The sequence below is a fragment of the Phycodurus eques genome, chromosome 16 (genome assembly GCF_024500275.1).
Source record: "Phycodurus eques isolate BA_2022a chromosome 16, UOR_Pequ_1.1, whole genome shotgun sequence".
Taxonomy (NCBI): Eukaryota; Metazoa; Chordata; class Actinopteri; order Syngnathiformes; family Syngnathidae; genus Phycodurus; species Phycodurus eques.
The window spans coordinates 22656838-22678517 of NC_084540.1; the positions used below are offsets into that span (position 1 = coordinate 22656838).

Genomic DNA, 21680 nt, shown 5'->3' on the forward strand with positions numbered 1-21680 from the left:
AAGTGGTTTTTTTTTTCTTTCTTTTTTGCCTCTCGAGGTTTTGTGCAGAAACGGTTAATGGGAAAGTGCTGCCAAAATCTTGACAGCCTGTATTGTGGTGCGTACACGCAGACAGAGAGCAGAAGTTTCTCCCCTCTCACACCTCGGGAGGGAGGGAGACCTCGCCGCCGCCTCCTCCTGCTTCTTCTTTACCTTTCCTTCAGTCGTTTTGAAAAAAAAAAGTGCAGTTAAAAGAGAGTCTCGTCGTCTCTCTGGCCGTCCGTCTCTCCTTGAGGTTAGCGCCTCGTTCATTATTTACAAGCAGAATAGTTGAGCATCGAGCACTCATCGACTCACTCACTCGCGCGTGCGTGTGTGTGTGTGTGTGTGTGTGTGTGTGTGCAGTCCATACGCTGCCTTTTTTTATGAACTTTTTTTGCCGTGTGTACTTTATGCCCCTTGTGCATGTGTCTGCTCCTAGCCTAATGCGTGTGCGCGCGTGTGTGTGGCTGGAGGCAGCGGCGTTTTTTTCCCTCGCTGCAGCCTCGGTGTCATTAGAGGATCTCTTTAATCCAGACTTTGGGAGAAACTTCTGACAGCACGCTGCAAATAGAAGGCCCCCGCCGCACTTGAAGCGGCTCCTAACAAAACAGCCGAGTTTAAAGAGGCCCCTGGCATTTTTCTTTACCTCCTCCCCTCCTCCTCTGCTCCTGCCTTCTGTTGCTTTTACTCCGCCCGAGGGACACTCGCTGGCCTTATCTGCGGCGAGGAAGGAGACCACCCAGGAAAAGACCGAAATCCAAGGCGTCGTGTATGTTTGTGTACAAAACGCAGAGATCACACCGGTGCTCGATTGACGCTTTATCGCTCCTATTTTGGAGCCGTTCCTCGAGTTAATATGAATGCGTGCCCGTACCTGCTCGCATGGCTGGGAGCACTCTTGAGTTTGTGATTTTCCGTTGAGCGCCGTAATCATTGTATCGCTGATAGAAATGCCTATCGGTCACGTTTTCAGACGTACGTCCAAACTGCCAAATACTGTTTGTGAGCAAGCTGACGGCTTGCAGATTTGTGGCTAATGTTAGCTTTTGAGGACCTTCGCTGAGCAACGGCAACAATGCTGTTGCTAGCTGACTGTGTGCTGTTGAAAGAAAGAAAACTTACTCCGCTGGCAATTTCTTTTCTTTTTTTTACTTATTTCAAGCAACAATTTGCTTAAATGTGAAAATTGTGTAAAAGCTTTTTACTTTTTTGTTGGTGAGTCTTATTTTAGTGTCATCAGATTACCTTTGAGACTTTTGATAAGAAATATTCTTGGTAAGATTTTTGCAGTATTTTATTCATGTCTGCAGTATATATAAAGCAAACAAATGAAAACTACTTTAAAAAAAAAGCAAGAGAGAGAAAAAGAAAACTACGGTGGTAATTGAGCGTGCCTTCTTGTACCACGTGGCCGCGTATTTTTATGCCACCCAACAAACCCGTTGATTGTGCAGCATTTGTACCCTTAAAAACCTCATCTGTCGGAAACCCAGGACCCCCGGTAGTTTGTGTAAAGTTTCTGTCATCAAAATATCCCCAAACTGTGTTGTAACCTTTTAAAGCACACTACAAAAAGTTTTTTTGCCAGGTTGTTGTGGCCTAAAGTTGACTTTTGCCGTTTTTCCACCGCACGATAGCGCCTCAACTCGGCTGAGGACGACCTGCCCCGATTTGGGGCGGTTGGGTTTGATCTCAGGGTGCTGCAAAACCCATGCCACTTGAAACAGAATCAGAATCAGAATCATCTTTATTTGCCAAGTATGTCCAAAACACACAAGGAATTTGTCTCCGGTAGTTGGAGCCGCTCTAGTACAACAGACAGTCAATTGACAGAACACTTTGGGGACATAAAGACATTGACAAAGACAATTGTGCAATTGTGCAAAAAGATGCAGAGTGCAAAATAACAACAAATAAGGGTCTCCTCTACAATGGACCCCCGCTATTTGCAGGGGGATAGGGCGCGAATAGCGAAAATCCGCGGATAATTGACGCCCATTCTAACCGCATTGAAATGTTATCTTTTGAAAAACAATTTTTGGAACCCAAAACATTCTGGAATAAACAGCGATAAATCACCACCAAGTGTTTCTTGAGTTGGTTCCTGCCCGTAAAAAGAAGAAAACTGCAAACAGATTTGAAGAAACGCAAGTGCGCGGGGGTCCGCCGTATTTCCTTCTCGGCATGTGGCTGTTGGCCTGCGGCATTTTGGAGACGGCGGAGTACAACACTACATCCAACTACAACTGCAGTCGTGCGTCGCTTGTTTCAAGCCGCACGTACGTACCGTGCAGTGCACAAAGGTGGATTCGCTTCTCGCATTACAGATTGTCTGCAGCGTTGACCTTCTTTCCTGCTTGCATTCTCTTCTCTTCCATTTCTCTCCGTCCAGTTTTCTGCGAGGACATCAGATCCTCCCGCATCTTGCCGGACCGTTTCCCAATGATCCCGGCCCGCATGGCAGATAACGAGCGTATCGCGCCGAGCATCTGGACGAGCTTAACCGCAATCCTCCGCACGCACGCGCACACGCACACGTACACGTAGGCCAGCTTTTAAGAAGCATTTGAACATTCTGGACTCTCATGCGAGTGTACAAATACTGTAAGCTAAATCCATGACGGAGAACACAATATACATGAATTTATTACAACATATATGAATCAAAAAGCCCTCAGTGCTTATCAATAATAGCACATTAGTACTGCATTATTCTTTGGAAAAGTATAAAAACTCAAGCAGAATCTGTTTTTGGGAAAGGCTGCTATGGAAACAGACAACACGTAGTAATAGCTATCATGTTTTCTTCTCATCTTTTTATGTGACTTTTATTGGCCCAAATATGATCTGTGACTGTTTTTGCCGTGACTATCATTCACGTCCGTCTGCCGTGGTGGCTAAACATTTCCCCACCGTCTTTGCGTGATTCATCAGGGGACCGATTTTTACTCACGATCAGTCTCTATTATTGTAATGACTTCAACCCTCAGAGATGTTTTTGAAGAGCATAAATACAGACGCCACATGAAAGAGACAAAACGTGACACCGGCGAGGCCCGCGAGAAAGTCTCACTTCCCAGAAAACTTGCAAAAAGGCTGCGTCACACAGCAGTTGCGGGAATGTCGGGAAGTGGCTTTATCGGAAGGATGCGGCCGGGGGCTTGTCGGGGGCGACGGCCGCGATCGATGCCAACTTTACCGGCCCGCTGGATACTTTCCGGCCGACTCCAACTTGATTTATTCATCTGGCATTTTGACGTGAACCGGCGACAGTGCATCGGTTGTGAAACAATCGATGTACTGAGCGGCATTCGTGACCAGAATATTTGGGATTTTGTTTCATAAATCGATTTGAGCGGATAGAAAGTGTTCGAAAGAGGGGAACAGATGCCTAAACCAAGAGTAAGTGCAAGGGCGTCTTACACATTTACAGTGCGTTGCTTTCATGTAGCGTAGCGGTGCAACAATTCGTCAATGAATCGACAACTATTGTGACAATTGATTAATTGTTCCCTTGTTCAACTTAATCGTCCAAATCCTCCGACTTTCAACCTCTCAACAGTAAATATTCTCCGATTTCGGTAGTCCTCTGTGAAATCAGACAGATTAGCTTTGTGTTGACATTTGCGAGCACGTGCTTTTACAATCGTCAACGTTTTTTGCCCATTTTCTGACGCGACAGACCAAACCAGTCACTCCATCATAATCCATTTATGTTTGTGCATTTTCAATTTGAATTCATGTCCTGTTTTAATAGAGGGATGGAAATGAATTTTTTTTTTTTTATCCAATCCACTGAAGAAAATTCATCGATTATTAGAATAATCGTTAGTTCCGTTACTTTGATTTGTTCTGTGCGTTCATTTCAGAGTACAATCAGACATTGAACTGCTTTAGTTTCAATAAAACATTGGGGCATTCTAAGACTTTGGACCCACTTTACGCCAGCGACGTATAGCAAGCGGTAATGAAATGCTCTTGTGTTAGATGGCAGAAGAACACCAAAACCTTGTCAGACATACAAGAGAATAAGTGGTGACTCCCTGTGAGAAGATCGACTTTTGTCAAAGTAGGAGCCCGCAATTCGCGGCTTCCAAGCAAAATGGCTTCCATCTTCTCCAATGATGTCATTTCAGGCAACTATAAAACGAAACTGGCTGGCATGTTTTTATTCCATCTGTTTTTTGTGAGCATGTTTGCGTGATCAAACATAATAAAAAGTTGTTTTAGGGCACGGCTCCAAAACGAGGCCAAGCAGACGACGGCCGGCAAAAGTCGTCAAGTCTTGTCCTTACCTCGTTTCCCCCCCCCCCCCCCGCCCCCGATTCCGAGACGACCGCTCTTTGGCTGCAGCCGTGCTACGAACCCGTTTGGGCGCCACCGATGTTTACCCGCTGTTAGTCCCCGTATCGCTTTTTGAGACACGCCACCGCCGTGGTTTGTTTTATCTGGCGCAGGTGTTTCGGTTTGAAGATTGCCACGATGGCTTTGCGTGATAACGACGCCGTCTTCCCGCCGTGGCAGTTGTAGCTGTGTAAAAAAACTCATTTGGTGGAATTTGCTCATAATCTTTGCGGGCGCCACCAATGTTTACAAACTGTCAGTCAACGTTTCACTTTGCGTGGCACGTAAAACGACGCCCCGAAGCTGCCGCCGTCTGTTTGATGTGCCGTGGTAGCATTATCGCTTTGAAGCTTTGAGAAAGGAATTTGCTTAATAACGACGCTGTATTGCCGCCAATGCAGCTGCCAGGCAAAGGTTGTAAAACTGGCGAAACGGGGAGTTTTGCTCTGCTGCACCTCGTCGTCAGCTTTTTAGATGGCATGAGATTGGTTGCGTGACGCTGATGACATCACTTTTTCCTCATGAAAATCTTCTTTTCCTTTGTGGGCTTGTCCCTTTAGGGGTCGCCACAGCGCGCCGTACTTTTCCATGTAAGCATCCTTTTCTCTTGCATCCTCTGTCTTCCCTCACGACATCCATCAACCTTGTCTTTGGTCTTCCTCTCGCTCTCTTGGCTGGCAGCTCCATCTTCCTCCATCTTCCTCATCCTTCTACCAATATACTCACTATTTCTCCTCTGGACGTGCCCAAACCATCCAAGTCCGCTCTCTCTAACTTTGTCTCCAAAACATCGAACCTCGGCCGTCCCTCCGATGAGCTCGTTTCTAATTTGATTCACTCCATTCTTGCTATCTCTTCTCCCTGGTGCCTCACTCTTCCCCCACCACCCCTCTCATCCAAGCACATATATTCTGTCTTACTTCGGCTAATCTTCATTCCTCTTCTTTCCAGTGCATGCCTCCCATCTTTCTAACCGTTCCTCCACCTCCTCCCTGCTTTCACTGCGGACGACTATGTCATCTGCAAACATCACGGTCCACGGGGATTCCAGTCTAGCCTCATCTGTCAGCCTGTCCATCACCACTGCAAACAGGAAGGGGCTCAGGGCTGATCCCTGATGCAGTCGCACCTCCACCTTAAATTGGTCTGTCACACCTACAGCACACCTCAGCGCTCTTCTGCCGCCCTCGTACATGTCCTGTATTATTCTAACATACTCCTCTGCCACGCCAGACTTCCGCATGCAGTACCGCAGTTCCTCTCTGGGTCCTCTGTCATTGGCTTTCTCGAGATCTACAAAGACGCAATGTAGCTCCTTCTAACCTTCTCTGTACTTTTCCATCAACATCCTCAAGGCAAATAATGCATCTGTGGTACTCTTTCTCGGCATGAAACCATACTGTTGCTCGCAAATACTCCCTTCTGTCCTGAGTCTAGCCTCCACTACTCTTTCCCATAACTTCATTGTGTGGCAGTAGACGTTGCACTTTATCTTCTTTTTTTAAAAGATCAAATGATCCCACACTTCGGACATTGTCTTTCTTTGATGGCACTCTTTGTTCCCGTCTACGCACTTGGGGTTGCTACTGGATTAATAGCACTTCCATTCATTTCGATGGGGGGCAGAACAAATTAAACTTGTACGTCAACTTTTGTCGCGTTTGCCGTGTTGTACTGGGCGGCCATGACAGACGCATCATTAAGAAGCCAAGGAAAAAGCAAAACACACTTTTGTTGACTTCATCGCTTGGACGATTTGAAGTCTCGCAAGGTTGTTAGTTTGAGGCGCATCTGTTGGTTGAATTTCACGAAATGTTTCACCTAACGGACAAGCTGTCTTGCGTCTCATTTGCCGCAATCCCCGCAATCCTCCCCGATGTTTTTCGCTGAAACGCAGTCTTTGATTCCCGATAAACAAAATAGAATGATGAAATCGCCGGCAACGGTGGTAGCGACGTGGACAGCGATGGGACGGGATGGCGAGCGTCTGCAAAGTAGCCTGATTAATAAGAGCAAGACGGGAAACGGCAGCTCCTTTTTTTCCATGTGTCTGTTGATCTGCGAATGATTCGCCGCGAGTTTCGAGCTCTCCGTTGCATGAGAGGAAGGACAGCAGGCACGGTGTGTGTGTGTGTGTGTGTGTGTGTGTGTTTTGAATGGGTTTCTAATGATCAAAGACCGTGATGGCGCATGGAAAGAGAAAATGTCATGTCTCAAACTGTGACTCACAACAAATGTGCCGTCTGCTTTTCGTTTTGCCCTTCAAACAAGTACAGCGCAACGAAATTCAAACGCGTAAACATTGTACAAATCAGAGTTTCAACTCCATTTTCGGGAACAGTTTCGCCAGCAAATATTTGGTGAGATTCAAATGGACGGATGGATGTTTCAGGCTGTTTGGTGATGCCACCGCAGAAGGGTTCAGATGATAGCAAAGAGGAAAACAGGAAATGGAGGCTCAGCACAATAGGAGCGATACAATGAATTCAATGTCAATTAAGCGGGTAAATGTATTTGTAAATCTGCACACAAACAACACTATGGGACAGCAATGTTCTGACAAACATCTTTCTGTCTTCAGAAGGTGAGTTCTTTTGTTTTGTTTTAGTTTTATTTAGTTGTATTATGCAGCAATTCTCAAAATGTGTTTTTTTTTTAAGCTCCCTCTAGTGGTATCCAAAAGAAACACCGCCTCATCGCGCTTCAATTGTATTTGACTTTTAAGATCAATATATTTGAAATTAGTGTTGAAGAACAGCTTGTTTGTAAGCATTGAGTTCATTTTTTATATGAAGATTTTATGCGTTATACATTTGAGTTAAATCATTGAAGTAAAGATGTGTTTTTCCTATAAGTGTTGATATTCAAACTGTGCACAATGTTAGAGTGGCTTAAAATATTAAAATTACTTTTCAGGAATAAAACTTGTGTCCTTGAACACGCAAGACTACCTGGCTACTGTACTTATTCTTGATGGTGGTACTTTTTCAAATTTGAAATGTATTTTTTCGGAGCTGCTTGGTGTGAAAGTTTTGCGAGCCACCGAGTTGGTGTAAACGTGCAATTCCAAAGTGGATGCGCATCGTGTCCTTCCCGGAATGCGGCCTTCGGGTTGTCGTCGTCATATCCCGTACACGTGGGCCTCAAATGGCTTTCTGGTCGTGATTTCATTTGTTTTTTTGTAAATGTTCAAAAGAGATTAGCTCACCTCCTTCAATCTCTGCTCCAGCAAATAAACACATCCTGCCCCAAAAACCGATGCACTGACCCCCAAAGTCTTTCTGACGTGTTGTCTTCCCCAACATTGAAATGCTCTTTGATCAATAAACTGTGACTAATAATGTTCCTGTGTGCGTATCTGAGTACATTAAGTTTTGCAGCAAACATAGTGCAGTGTTTTCTCATGACCTCGCCAAACTGGGCCAAAGTTTTAAGTATTGGTTCTTTCTCCAGTCGTAGCGGGCAAACAAACCGCTGCGTGGTTTGTCAAGAGCAGATCCGGTTTGCACGAAACCCGCGAAATGTGCGACGCGTTGGCGAACGGCGGGCAAGGGAGGGGGGATGAAACGCCGACAAACGCTGATGGCTTCGGGTCTGTCCGAATGATGCGGAAGACAACATTCAAGAAAGGAAGTGTATTTAAAAAAAAAAAAACGTTCTCTCTTCAACTAACTTTTCTACACTATTCAGATTTATTGACATACACCTTTGTATGCTGCAGTCGTATACCGTGAAAGTTCGGTCGCTGCCCGTTTTGCGTTCCGCCGTCGTGCCTCGCACCCGGCGGCCCGGGAGGCGCGAGGAATCAGCTCGCGCCTGGCCTCGCTCGTCTCACTCAGCGACGACGGAGGTCAGTGATGCTCGTGACGCCCCGCCCCTCACACACTTGTTGCTACGTGTGTGCGCGTGTGCCTTTCACTCTCAAAACTCCAAGCCGACGTGTCCACATGCGCGTTCCGAACGTCTGCTTTTGGGCTTCATGCGCAATCTGCGCCGTTCTTTCCATTCACACACACACGCAAACGACGCATGAATGACTTTCTTTCCTCTCCGTCTTTTTTTCTCTTCTTTTCTTGTCGGATTCTTTAAAGAGGCAAATTGACTGAAGCTGCCGCCCAGATGGGAAATGTAATCAAGTTAACAAATGCGCAATGATGCCCCGCTTTTATTGCCTCCAAATATAACCCGATAACAATCCCATTAATGATCGGCTCGGCGACGCCTGCGAAGGTTTGCTGATCCCCAGAGCGAGAGAGTCTCTGCTCTGGTCTTTAACAATGAGGTCAGCTTTGCCGTAATGACTGTTGTGACATAATTAGGACCCGTCAACACGGGGAGCAATTGGCTTTGATCACTTTCTTTGTCTTGAATTATCTGAGGAAGATAGACACGCTTTAACGCCAATCGGCTCACTCGCCGCATTGCCACTCACTCAATTCCTGTGCCAGCGTGATTTGCAACCTTTCGGGGGGGGGGTTAGGGTTAGGGTTAGTGTTAGTGCAAACTGTGCAAACTGTTTGGGGAAAGCCCTTTTCTTTTCGAGCGTGACGGCGCTTAGATAAGTTCGGAGCGCTAAAACCCGAGAGTCCTGATCTCTGAAGCCGGGCCATCTCGTCCGGGATTGTCCACAATCTTGTACAAAGTCTTCCCTGAGGAGAGGAGGCTCTTCCTCTATGGAGGCGCACGTTTCTTTTGTTTCCACTTCCTGTCTGTATTGTTATTGCGAGCAGCCTAATGTGACTGCAGGAAAGTAAGTTGTTACAAGGACTAAGCAGTGCCAGCTCCAATAACGCTGACTGGACGCACTCAAAACCAACCTATAATTAATGATAACACACAACAAACATCTTCGCGCCGTGCGTACAGGTGCATCTCACTCGGTTACTTTGTGGAATACACCGGGAGAGTTTGTTGTATTCCTGCATTGCAATTCCAAAACCGGTGGCCGATGTTCAGCTGCTCATGAAAACTAGTTGCCGAACTCCGCACGCTGCACTGCGCGACAGTTTAGTCGGTTTGCGTCGCTCGGTGTGCGGTGCGCCTTGGTGAAAAAAAAATGCTTGCAAAGATGTCTCAAAAAGTACAGAAAATTGTAATTGTGGAACAGATTTTCAACCTTTTTTTTTTTTTTTTTCTTAAATCAATTTAGCAAGAAGCATGATGTTGTTGCACTTTATTTACTTTAGTGGGCCACAAAAAAATGGATGTGTTGGGCAGGATGTGGCCCCCGGGCCTTGAGTTTGACACCTACTTAATGGCAATTGTGTTTTCGGCGCTCCCGTCTGCGTCCGTCCGCGGTGATTTCTGCCCGCCGCCGTATTCGTATTCCACCGGTGTCTTTCCCGCTCCGATTGGGCCTCGCCGTCCTCACCGCGTCGTCCCGAGCCGACGGCGCTCACCGTCTTCTGCCTTCCCTCAGGCCCTGCGGGAGAAGACGGAAAGTCTACAGCGGCGGCTGCGCAGCGCCGAGAAGACTCTGCTCGGCAAAGAGCTGGAGAGCCGAGAGAAGGTAATCGGACGCCGCTCGTCTGCGTTGTCGCTCCCCGCGGCTCTGGACAATGCTCTGTCATCATCAGGCCTCGAAGAAAGCGCTCGCGACTGTCGTCGCGCAGGAGGCTCTTCTTTGTACACCGGAGGCGCTCGTTCTCTCTCGCGTACCCCGGCACCCCTCGCTCTGATCCGCGCGCCGGAAATCTGCGCCGAGGGGTCAGCGGGTTTCAGGAGGCGCCGGTCAGCGAGCCGGTCCCACAGGCGCTACTCGACGTTTCTTCCGATTTTGGGAGACTGATGAGCACTCGTGCTGTTTTTTGTTTTTTTTTCTCCTGCCTGACCAAGGATGACAAACTCCAGATTGATTATCTTATGTTTTATAAGACTACGCAGAGGTCTGAGGGGTGCTAAGAGTGTATTTGTGCCAATGATAGGGCCCAAAACGGGTTGGAGCTAGCTGACAATCTTAAATATGAAATGTGCTCAATATTGCTACCAAAAATAAGAAAGTCACAGATATACAGCGAGAGAATATACACCTGTGAGTGTTGTTGTATGCTCCGTCCGTATGTGTGACGTAGCAGTTGATTGAAGGTTTTTGAAATTCTCCTAATGCCTCGGCTCGATGAGGTTTGGGAAACACCGTGTCGGTTCCCACACCCTCAGCCGGATCCGCGGCCGCTTTTAAGCTTCCCGACCTCAACGGATGCCGAGGCGCGAACTTCGCGACTGCCGTCGTTTTTGAAGTGCCGACGAGGTTTTTTTCTCACTCGTCCCACAAAAATGTCTTCCAGGCAACGACTTACACGCGCCTTCATTAGCATACATCAACCTTGGCGACGACGTGACAAACTTCACGTGAATGTTGAAAGTGTTGCGGGCTTGTTCCTTTCCGCTCGCAGCTGTCAAAAAACGCGCCGTGTGACAGTAGCGACGGGGCACCACCATCGGAGGACTATATTTAGATGAAATGTTGTAATTTCAGGATGACTGAGCGGGGAAAGTGACTGGCGCTCGTCGCGGCACTCTTCAAATCAATCGGAATCGCACACTTGATCGGGAACTATCGCTGCCTTTCGAAACGGGCCGCAGTCGAAGTTTTTCAGTTGGCTGCTTCGAGAAACGGCGTTGCACTTTTTCTTTTGCTTTGTTCCAAAATTCCGGTCATTTGGCACTCAAAGTTGATCTCGATTCCACTCAAGCGTGCTTTACCGTCGTCGATTTCGGCGGTCGGCAGCCTAATCGCCAACATAGACGAGCAGTTAAGGTAACCGTATCTTCTGGACGCTTTAAAGGCGTACTCAGTACTTTTCAGTATTTTCTTGCACGGCTTTCCTCATTCACTCCATCATCTTTTGTCACGAACGCGACCCACTTTCGACGACCTATTTCTTCTTCATCTTCTTCTTCTTCTTTCCCTTCGGGCTTGTCCCGCTAGGGGTCGCCACAGCGCGTCATCCTTTCCCATGTCGGCCTATCTCCCGCATCCTCCTGTCGAACACCGACTGCCCTGATGTCTTCCCTCACGACATCCGTCGACCTTCTCTTTGGTCAACCGACTCCCGAGATTTTCCTGTCGTAGTCCCGACATTCAAAGTCCCCACATTCAGTTCTAGGCTCTGTGCTTTCCTCTTCTCTTTCTGCCAAAGAAGCCGCTTTGCACCTCGTCTTCGATACATACAGTGGACTCCCGCCGTTGACAGGCAATAGGGGACCAGGGCGGACCGCAAATAGTCAAAATCTGTGGATAATTGACGGCCATTTTTGTTGTTTTGTTTTTTTTAACCCAAAAACGTCTTGAAAAAGCAGTGATAAATCACCACCAATAAGCATTTTTGAGGTTGGGACACCCACCCCTCAAAAAAAAAGGAAAAAAATGTAAAAAGATTGAAGTCAATTTGGAAAATAATCTTCAAATAGGTAAATCCACAGGTGCACAACAGCGCGCTGAACAGCAGCAAGAATTTGGCGTGGCACTTGGTCCGTTCGTGTCATCCGTCTAACTTTTGCTCTTAATTACAAAAAAGGAGTGAGTCAGCAAGCGGATTGATGCCGCACATGCTTTTATAGCTCGCAGGCTGCGTTAGCGCGCCGCGCTGCTATAAGTGAACCCCGGCGAGCTTTCCATTCATGTGTGTTTGTCGGTTTGAAAGCCGTTCTCAGCTTCTATAATCAGACGTGTAATTTCGCCCCAGACAGACTTCCTCCAGTTCCTCCCCCGGCGGAGATGTAGCGCGCGAACTCGCCGGCCATCCGCCGTCGCATTGATGCGTCGTGTCGCGGCGTTAGCGAGCGACGCCAGACGTGAGCTGCCGGCAGGGGGCGTCGTGCCGGCCCGTGCGGGACCCCCCGCGGTGACGTGAAGGCGCTCTGACTCGTGAGGGAACTCTGAGCTATGAATAGAGCAGGAATGCCTTCTGTGCGTGTGCGTGTGCGTGTGTGGGTTTTGCTGCCTGGGCCAGAAAAAGTTGCGTATACAATCGACACCACCTCGCATTTATGCCAGTCAGGTACAGCGGTGCCTTGACTTACAAGATGAATCCGTTCTTTGACCAAGTTTGTATCTCAATTTAGTGATACATTTCGTTCATTTTCAGAATCCGAATTGGAATCGGAACAGAACATGAGAGCCTCATAGAGCAGACTTTTTCGACCGAGGGAAAAGCTGTAAGAAGTCTCGTGAGTGACGTCAAGGAAGAGCTTAAGTTATGTTTGACGGGAGAGCTGTTCACTAGCGCATGGGAAAGCCTTTTAGGTTGGCGTGAGAGCCATTCAGTATGTTTTCAGTAGCGCGTGTGAGAGGTAATTGCCTCTCGCGTGTGCGCGCTGGAGCAAAGGCCTTTCCACGTACGCGTTTCCCCTTCTCATGCGGCGGTCTGACGTCTTTCTCAGGTCACGGCGGTGCGTCAGGAGTACGAGGACAAAATTAAAGGTCTGATTCCCGCCGAGCTCCGACGGGAACTGGAGGATACCATCGCGTCGCTCAAAGCTCAGGTGGGAACTTCGAGCTGCAGATTCAAATTGTGCATTCGTAGGCTGTTGGCGCCGTGATATACAATGCCCGCGCTGCAAGTGACTCAATTCCAATCTTGGGTTCTCAAGTGGCGTGATTCGGATTTTTGTGGAGCGGCATTTTAAATTGAATCAAAGCAAGATTTCTTACCAATCGGGACTTTTCTAATCGACGGTAAAAAACGGATATTAAATATCTGTCAGTGCAAATGCAGCAGGATGGATAAAGTGTTCCCGTATTGGTTTTCCATGTTTTCTGAAAAAACAACCACATTTTGGAATGAAGGGGAAAACATTTTGGTTTTTCAAGGAACAAATAAATTGTAAATTGCGTGCTTTTTATTGGGCGGTGATTATGTGCAAATATTTAAAAAGTGCTATTCTACAATTTTGAAAAACTGCTATTCACACAGCTTTTGACACACTCGCTAACCGAGTTACAGTTAGCGCCTAAATAATTGTGCGGAGGGGAAAAAATGTGGCAAAATGTACAAAGGCAAATGAAATCTTACAATGTGGGCATCGCCAGCCGCCCTTGGCAGGCCAAAAAGCAAATCCCACAATTGGCCGCGTCATGCGACTGGCACGATGCTTCGCATATCTGCGGCGTGCTCGCGCACAATCCCGCCTTCTTTGAACGCACGCCGAATTATCCGTGAAACGCACGCCGGCGTGTTCGCGCGGCTCCCCAAAATGGCCAGAAAGCTCTTTCATGTTGACAACATTTACATAATACGTCGAGCGTTATACTCGGACGCTGTGGGGTCGCGTCTCAGGTCGCACTTCAACGCTGTCGGCTCGTGTAAACTGCGGCGTCTTTGGAAATGATGTCGTTATCCACTGGCGGATGGCTGTCAATCGTAAAACCTTTATTACCTTTACAGGCCGTGTTTTAAATCGCATTTTAACATGCTGGACTACGTTCCGAGTGTGAAAAAAGAATGGAAGGTGTCAGGCACTCAATGTGCAAACGGAGATGGAGTTTATTTTCCCATTGGCCAGACACTTGATAAATAAACGCCGGCCCGCTTTGGAGCCAAACGAAAGGCCGTCCGAAACTCGGCCGACCCGCCTCCGAAGCTTTCCTGCGGTCCCCGCGTGGCTTGACCCCTGTGCCCTCATCTCGTGACCCCGACCCTTCTGTCCTGACCCCCCTGGACTCGACAGGCGAGCCTTTCATCCGCCGAGCCGACTTGTCTCGGGCCCCTCTTCTCCGGCGAAAAGCGCAACTCGCGCAAAGTTTTCATATTTACGACGGTTGATGACGCGTGTTGATGTCGCAGGTCGATTTCCTTCAGAGGAGGGCCGACTTCCTGGAGGAAGACCTGGATGCGTGTCGCAACAAGAGGTTAGTCGTAGTTAGAATTAGCATTAGCGTGAGGCTTGAGATTGGCCGGAAATGTGCGATTTGGAGATTTGCAATACTGGTGTACTGCTGTGTATGAACAAACTGTATATTGTCATATTATCGCATCGATTCTTTGACACACAAGACACAAGTCACCTTTACCTTTGTGCTGTGATAAAATGTTGGGCCTCTTTGGAAAGTCATTATCTCCAAACCTTGATACAACCTTCCTTAACCTTTGTGGCAAAGGTCATGGGGTCAAGAAGAGATGAAAAGGTGCTTCCTTTCCGACATCCGGAAAAGATGTTTCAAACGAATTCGACTCCACTTTTCCTTACCGACGTTACCATATGCGTGTCTATTTTTAGATGAGTAGGATAAATAGCATACTGTGAACGAGCAGTCAACTTGATTGATTTCCCTTCCGGTTTGGGCGCTCAGCCGTTGTTTCCCGTGAAATCGGGACGCGCGGGGGCGGGCTCATGTGCGACGCCAAAGATATTGCCGAATAAGTTGAACGTTAGCGATTAGCAGGAGGGGGCAAATACTTTTTCACGGCACGGTATGTGGGAGCTCGTCTGAGGTCATTTACAGTCTGGACGATTAAAGCTCTTGTTGAGAATTGCCGATGTCTCGGCATACTTGTCGACGGTATCGTTTGATTCGTATAGCACAAGTACGACGAGAGGCTTCATCGAACGACGCGACCGCACAAGCGACTCTCGGGACAAGTACGGCACTCCTCGCTACTAAAAAGTCAGTCGGACGTTGAGAATCTCAAAGGAGACATCGGTCAGGAAAGCGGTTTTTCAATATTTGTCCCCATGATGGCGCTCTCAAGAAAGTCTTTTGGCGTAATGTTGATTGTTGCTGCTCTTTTGTCTCCAGGTAACCCCAAAAGCGGGACAGCGGTCCAGGAGACACGAAGACGTCCAATCAGATGTGAGCATTGATCGTTCCGAGCGTTTCCGCATCATCATTTTGGATGATGTTGGCGTGATTCATTTTGTTGTGACACACTCACCGGCCTCAATATTAGGTACACCTACGCAATCTTAATGACATCAAATACGAGGAGGAAAACAAATCTCAGTATTTATAGAACTGTGTGTTTGTTAGAGCAAAATGGGCCAGAATTGTGTCATTTATCAATTTTAACAAAGTTGTGACCATTTCTTTTCACATAGATTACATTTTAAGCTTAAATTGAGCTTGCCTTTTTGTTGAAAACAAGCTTTTTAGTTAGCCAAACGTTTGCTTAATCACATAATTGCCTAAGTCATTTTTGTAGGTTTTCGGGAAACAAAGAATTCAGGATACGACAACGGTCTCGTTGTCCATTCAACCTTTGTGGATGACCATAACCTGGAAGACTGAAAATATAGACAGACATAAAGATAAAACGAAACACAATTGTTAGCAAGCACATGTAACATTTTTATTGATTAAGTTAAAAATGACATCGACAATTATGCTATTCGGCTAGTGAAATTTTTGCTCATCTTAATGTATACGGTGGACCCCCGCCCGCATATTCGTGCTTTGGCATTTGTGCATTCGCCTATTGGCGGATTTGTATGGGCAAGCGATCCCCCGTTATTCACAGAAACGTTGCTTATTGATGTAATTTTATTTTTTATTCCCCCCCCCCACCCCCCAATCCTCTGTTTATTCGCGTTTTTTGCTTCTGGGGGGGATGACTGAAAAAAAAAAAAAAAAACAGTTTGAATGCAATGATCGTGAGCATCAGTTATTTGCGGATTTTTGCGATGTAACCACTTGATTTGCCTGCACTGGCTGCATGTATGATGCAGTGAACTTATATGTACGATACTATATCGATTATTCAACAGAATTTAAATTTTGTTGTTTACATTAACTAATACAATTCTGTGGAACAGGTTTAAGTTAAAAAAAAAAAAAAAAAACTCAGTCAGTTTTTTGTGTACAAAACTTTGTTTCCTTTTGTCTTGAAATTGTTTTTTTCAATTACATTTTATATTCAATTCCATTAATAGTTCTATTTTTTCAATTTTTTATTTAATTCCATTATTATTTCTATTTTTTTATGCAGCTCAGCTTTGGATCCTAAAACATTTCCAAGGTTTACTTACTGAAGTGTCCGCTGGGTGTATACTTGTATTGTATCATGAATATTATTAAACATATTTTTGTTGGAATACGTCATCTGTGCGTCTTTTTTTTTTTTTTTTTTTTTTTTTTTTTTATACTCAAAGACATTGCATCATTTTCTGTTTGCATTCTTTGTTGTGTTTTTATTTTCTTAATGAAGGAGGTTTTGTAATCATAATAATATTTCCCGTTGGCATGTGGTGTAACATGGTAGCCAAGCTGCGCATTGCTTTGCATACATTCCGTCTATACTTTGTGTCTTGTAAAACGTCCATAATGGCTTTTTTTTGGTTCTTGTTTTCCCCCGCGACGCTTACACCTCCTGCGCGTGTGCAAGTGCGAAACCTGCTCTGCTGTCTCCCAATGAAACTTGACACCCTCCTTTATTTATGTGGAGGCCAAATTCAAAAATTTGTGCAAAAAAAAAAAAACAAAAAAAATGGAGGAATGTCATCTTGAGAAAAAGGACTGTAAACGTGAAGTCCTTTTTCTTGAGCACGGCTTCGGCGACATTTGCTCATCGATGGATGGACCGAGAGGAGCCGTTGTAGCAATCGGTCAAGGAACCGTATTTGCTAACTAACTACTACTAACTAACCCGCACAAAGAAAACTTGAGACCGTATTTCCCCAAACAGACGCAGTGCCGCAATTAATCAGGGACTGCTCTGTCTGTTACTTTGGTGCATTTGTACGAATAAAGGCGCTCAATAAACGCCTCAACTGACAGCAGCGCGTCTAACGCCACCTTGAGACGAGGAGTTCTACAAATAAAAGCCTCCTCTCAAATTGAAGCCTCCGTCAAATAAATAGTATTTATCCAGTATCTTCGGCACAGCGCTAAGCCATTGTGTCACCCGATCGACTGACAGCCGCGTGGCTAGCTCGAGCTCCTCCCGTTTACAAGCGTTCCCAAAAACAAAAGCCTCCACTCAAATAGATGCCTCTGCAGTTGAGAAACGGTTTACAGGAAAAAGTAGCGCCGTTGTTTGAACGCTAACAATTATCTGTTGAGCAATAAACTGACATCGCATCTGGTGGCTCCACCCTTAAAAAAAAATATATATATATATATAGTACAAATAAAGACATCCTCTCAAATAAACGTAATACTTCCGATGCAGGTACTCTCTGCAGTTGAGTCGTCGTCCTCCACGATCTACAATGGGGGGGGGAAAACCATGTCAAATGAAAGTAATCCTTCACTTTTTGTTTTGTAGCTTGGCTTCAATGAAAATGATTGAGTGTACGTCCTGAAAGTTTTGATTTCATGGATCCTATGTTTGACTACCGGTGTTAGCCAGAACGTTAGCACGTGCTAACTTAGCTCAGTTGAGTTGAGAAGCACGGCAGGGAGGTTTAGAGCTCGCACGCATACGAGCTTCCGCACAAGGCGCAAGAGCGGTTTAGCGGTTCGATTTGAGAACGTTTAGCGGTTCGATTTGAGAACGTTTTATGGCGTGTTTCAAGTTTATCAGAGGGAAATAGAAACGTTTAAGCAGCAGCTCCTCTCGTCCTCCGCCGGGCCTGCACTCACTCCCCGGACAATCGCCGTCGGAGTCAAGGACCGAATATTACGTTCGGTCGAGGAGGGCTACATGTTGAAAAACATACGTGACTTGAAATGACCAAAATGCAAAGTCGATGCGTGTTTTTGAATCAATGTGAACGTCACTCCTCCTCCCGTCCAAATGTGCAATGCAGCAGCAAATCACATTGAATTGAATTCAAATGAAATATTTCATCTTGGTGCCAAACTGTAAATTTAAATTAAATACATTGAAATCACCAAGTAAAAATGTTCGACAATTTGTATTGAACGTGTGACAGCTGTATTTTATTTGTTTTCCCCCCACTTATTACGCTGACAACTAATTGATCGTGTTGATTGTGTAAATCCGAGACGCCCCGGATGCGCGTCGGCGGACGTCACGGATGAAAGCGGCCGTTTATCTCCGCATCGCGGGCCGACGCTCGTCCGGGCACGTATGCGATTGATTTGAGGCTGCCCGACGACACTCGAGTCGCTCGTGCGTTTGCCCGTTTGTACTTTATTGGCCGGAAAAAAAGAAAGGCCACATGAAATTGCTTTATGACACACTGTTAATCCAAGATGGAGATTATTCGGTTTATCGGGCATTTTCCCCTTCAAAGCTGCTTTTTGTTTTTGTTATCAGTGTTCTTTTGTTCCCGCGTCAAGTTGTTTGAGGATAAGAGGCCGAGATAAGCGAAGTTGTAAAAAGGAGGTGACTCAAGGTCATGGCGTAGCTGCCGCTTTTTTTTTTTTTTTTTTTTTTTACGCCACTTGACACCGGCACCTGAATGACAACATCGTTCACGTGCTCTTTTTGTAGACGCGCACCTGAGGAGGCCTGCCTGTGGCCGCTCGCAGAAATAAACCAACCTGTCGCACAACGCCGCGCTTTCACTTGCGCACTTGTACCATCAGCTCCTTTGTCTCCGCGCCGGCTGGTATGATTCTTTGTCACTTGGGTATTTATGGCGTGCCGTTCTTTCTTTCTTTTTCTTTCCCTCCCCTTTTCCGCGCCCCGTCACTCCAGCAGTGAAAAGGAGATGCAGCCGTGCGCTTTGAAAAGCGGCTTGATAGGCGACATCGCCTCGGCCGAGAAGGCGCGGCGGGTCGCGTCTGCGTAATTGCGAGAGGCCAGTGTGGACAAGAACGTGTGCCTTCATTTTCGTTGTAGTAGCTGTTGTTGTGTATTACTACACAGGGGAACAATTTGGGAAAAAACATTCTGTTGAGTTTGTTTTTCTTTATGCTGATTAAAACAAAAATTGGCATGCTGATTCCAAAATTGCAGTCGTTTTTGTTTTGGGTTTTTTTTCTCCACCGCTTGCCCTTCAGATAAGCAAAATTCCACTGATTAGCTGCAGCGAGACTTGCCAGCTGATTACGATTGGACTCATCTACAGCGACGTGGCAACTTGTTTGTGCAGTCACAATCGAGACTGCGCGCAGTTCCCGATAGGTCGCTACTATCAATATCTGCAAACAGAAAGCTAGCATAGTAGGAATTCAGAGGACTTGTGCCATATTCTTTGTAAAACATAATAGTGTTAAATAAACATTGCAGTCATGCCTGTTTCTTTCATTTTTCATTGAATGTCAATATTTGAAAGGTTTAATAAAGCGAGCGCACGTCTGGCAAGTACAGATCTATAGTTCAAAAACTCGTGATAGAGAAAAACGGAGATCAGTTTTGGATTCCGCACGCAAAAATGAGTTAAAAACAGCTGTCAGACCTAACTCAACAAATCGGATGTTCCCCATTGTTGTTACTATCATTATCTATCTTTTATTGTACAATGTGGAGAGGAACATGTGCTAGTAGTAACAGTACCATGATTTTTGGAGTAGTAACGGTTTTTCAGTTATTAGAGTAGTTTTGTTATTTTAGAAGTTGTAGTAGCCGGACAGTGGGGAGTCGTGATTCGAGCCGTCGCCCTTTCGGTCACCGGATGACCGGCTCTACCGACGGAGCCACGTCTAGGATCGAACAGTAGCGGAGAATACATTCCTGTCTTGTCTGCATCTCAGAACCGTTCTTACTTCCGCTAGTTGAAAACTGCCGCGTAAATGACCGCGGAGGGAAGACATCGAATGTGGCGTCAGTTGAAGGAGCGAGCGAGTTCATCGGCTCGCCGGGAGCCCGAGCGGGCCGAGTGATGGATGAAGGATGAGCGAGGGAGTCCAGGGTTGCGGGTTCAGGCCGGTCAGGGAGGAGGAAGGTCCGTCCCGTCGAGCGCGGCGCAACAAAGTGCGTGCGCGTTGCCGGAAAAGAGGAAATGAAAGTCATTACTGTCAGAGTGCAGCCGGCTTCATGGCCCGAACAGGATTAGACGGTGCATCCGACATTGTTTCTATACATCGCTAGACTTAAAAGTCAAGCGCAAAATGGGATTAGAACAAGGGAGGGGCATAAATAACCTTCAACTACCCCCACCCTCCTCCATTTTGTATTTGTTCACAAGCTTTCATGTCTCCTTCTTCCTGGCCGTCCCACTCCCAGTTGATGCCTCTGACACACGGCGCCTTTCCCACGTCCGTCTCGCTTGCGCACACTCATCCTATCATCAAACCGCACAGGTGGGCGACGGCTCCCACGCGGACTTTTATCTATTTCGACACAAGAAACGCATCGTTCTGGACTCAATTGGCGCCTCAAATGATGCAACTTTATTCCCCTCAAACTGAACCCTTTTAAACTCCTCTTTCTAAACACCCGCCCGCCCCCTTCCCCTCATAACAAACTGGCGGATTGTTGCCACCCCTTCACTTTTTAAGGGTATTACGCGCCATGTCCTACTTCAAAGTCGGTCTTAACTGCACTCGTAATTGTCTCGCGCGGTTCCCGGCGTGCCTTTGGAGTCTGCTGACAACAGGACTTCCCTTCTTTCCCGTTTCCTCATCCCACCCTCACATCCTCTACTGGAACAACTTTTTCAGGCTCTTTTCCATCCATTCCTGTCCATCCGTTGTGACTTTGGCCGAGAGGCCGGGTAAACCCTGGACCGATCGCCAGCCAATCGCAGGGCACGTACGGACCCACAACCGTTCGCATCCAACGACAATTTAGAGTCTTCAGTGAAGCTAACATAAATGGTTTTTAGAACTGGGAGAAAGCCAAAGTACCCGGAGAAAAGCCACGCGCGCCGCCGTGCGTTTTTCCACCGGTTTGGTTCAATTTGGTCCACGATGTTTCCGTGTTGTCATGGTCGAATACGACACCCTTCCACCTGGAGTGTAAACGGTGTTCAAACATCGTGTTTTAGTCAAGACCGTTTAAACCACGCGAGACTGAGTCAAGGACGAGGCAGGTCGAGACCAAGGCCAGATTAAGTCTTGCATATATGGTACGCCGATGTTTTGAGTCAGAGACAAGACGGACTAAAAATACAATCGATTCGATTCTGAGACAAAGTTGTATCCCCAAAGTAGTCTTCATACTGGTCTCGAGATCCAAGACCAGTCTTCCTCCTAATGGCGCATAACAGTAGAGCTACGATTTAGTTTTGCGTTCAGCTAAACAGGCCCACATTTCACATGGAGTAAGCACATTGTGGATAAATTGCGAAGAGATCATCGCAATCGTGAGCAGAACTCACAGGAGATGCAGCTTTGCGTAGTCCGATCATAAGATTTGTCTCGACATCGCTGCGATAACAGCGATTGCTTTCAACACCAAAGTACGCGGACAGCGAGCCTCTGTTCCCGTCGCCGAAGACGGCAAACTTGTAAATCGACTTTTCTTCGGGCTGAAATCTGTAAGAAGTATTGCAACGTTGCCGTGACGCTAATTAGACGCTGTCAC

General features: G+C 46.6%; 1 protein-coding gene across 8 annotated transcripts in view; it reads left to right on the forward strand.

The window, feature by feature from the left end:
* The window catches only part of cep112 (centrosomal protein 112), a 103232-nt gene extending 86894 nt beyond the window's left edge, over positions 1-16338 (forward strand). For 5 of the 8 annotated variants that reach the window (XM_061699729.1, XM_061699734.1, XM_061699731.1 and 2 more), the window contains 3 exons: positions 9785-9874; positions 12748-12849; positions 15104-16338. In XM_061699729.1, coding sequence (XP_061555713.1) covers positions 9785-9874; positions 12748-12849; positions 15104-15274 — 363 coding nt within the window. In that variant the 3' untranslated portion in view covers positions 15275-16338. Of the gene's footprint in view, positions 1-9784; positions 9875-12747; positions 12850-14150; positions 14216-15103 lie in introns of all 8 variants that reach the window. The other 3 variants (XM_061699733.1, XM_061699732.1, XM_061699736.1) reach the window with 3 other exon arrangements.
* The last annotated feature ends 5342 nt before the right edge of the window (positions 16339-21680 follow it).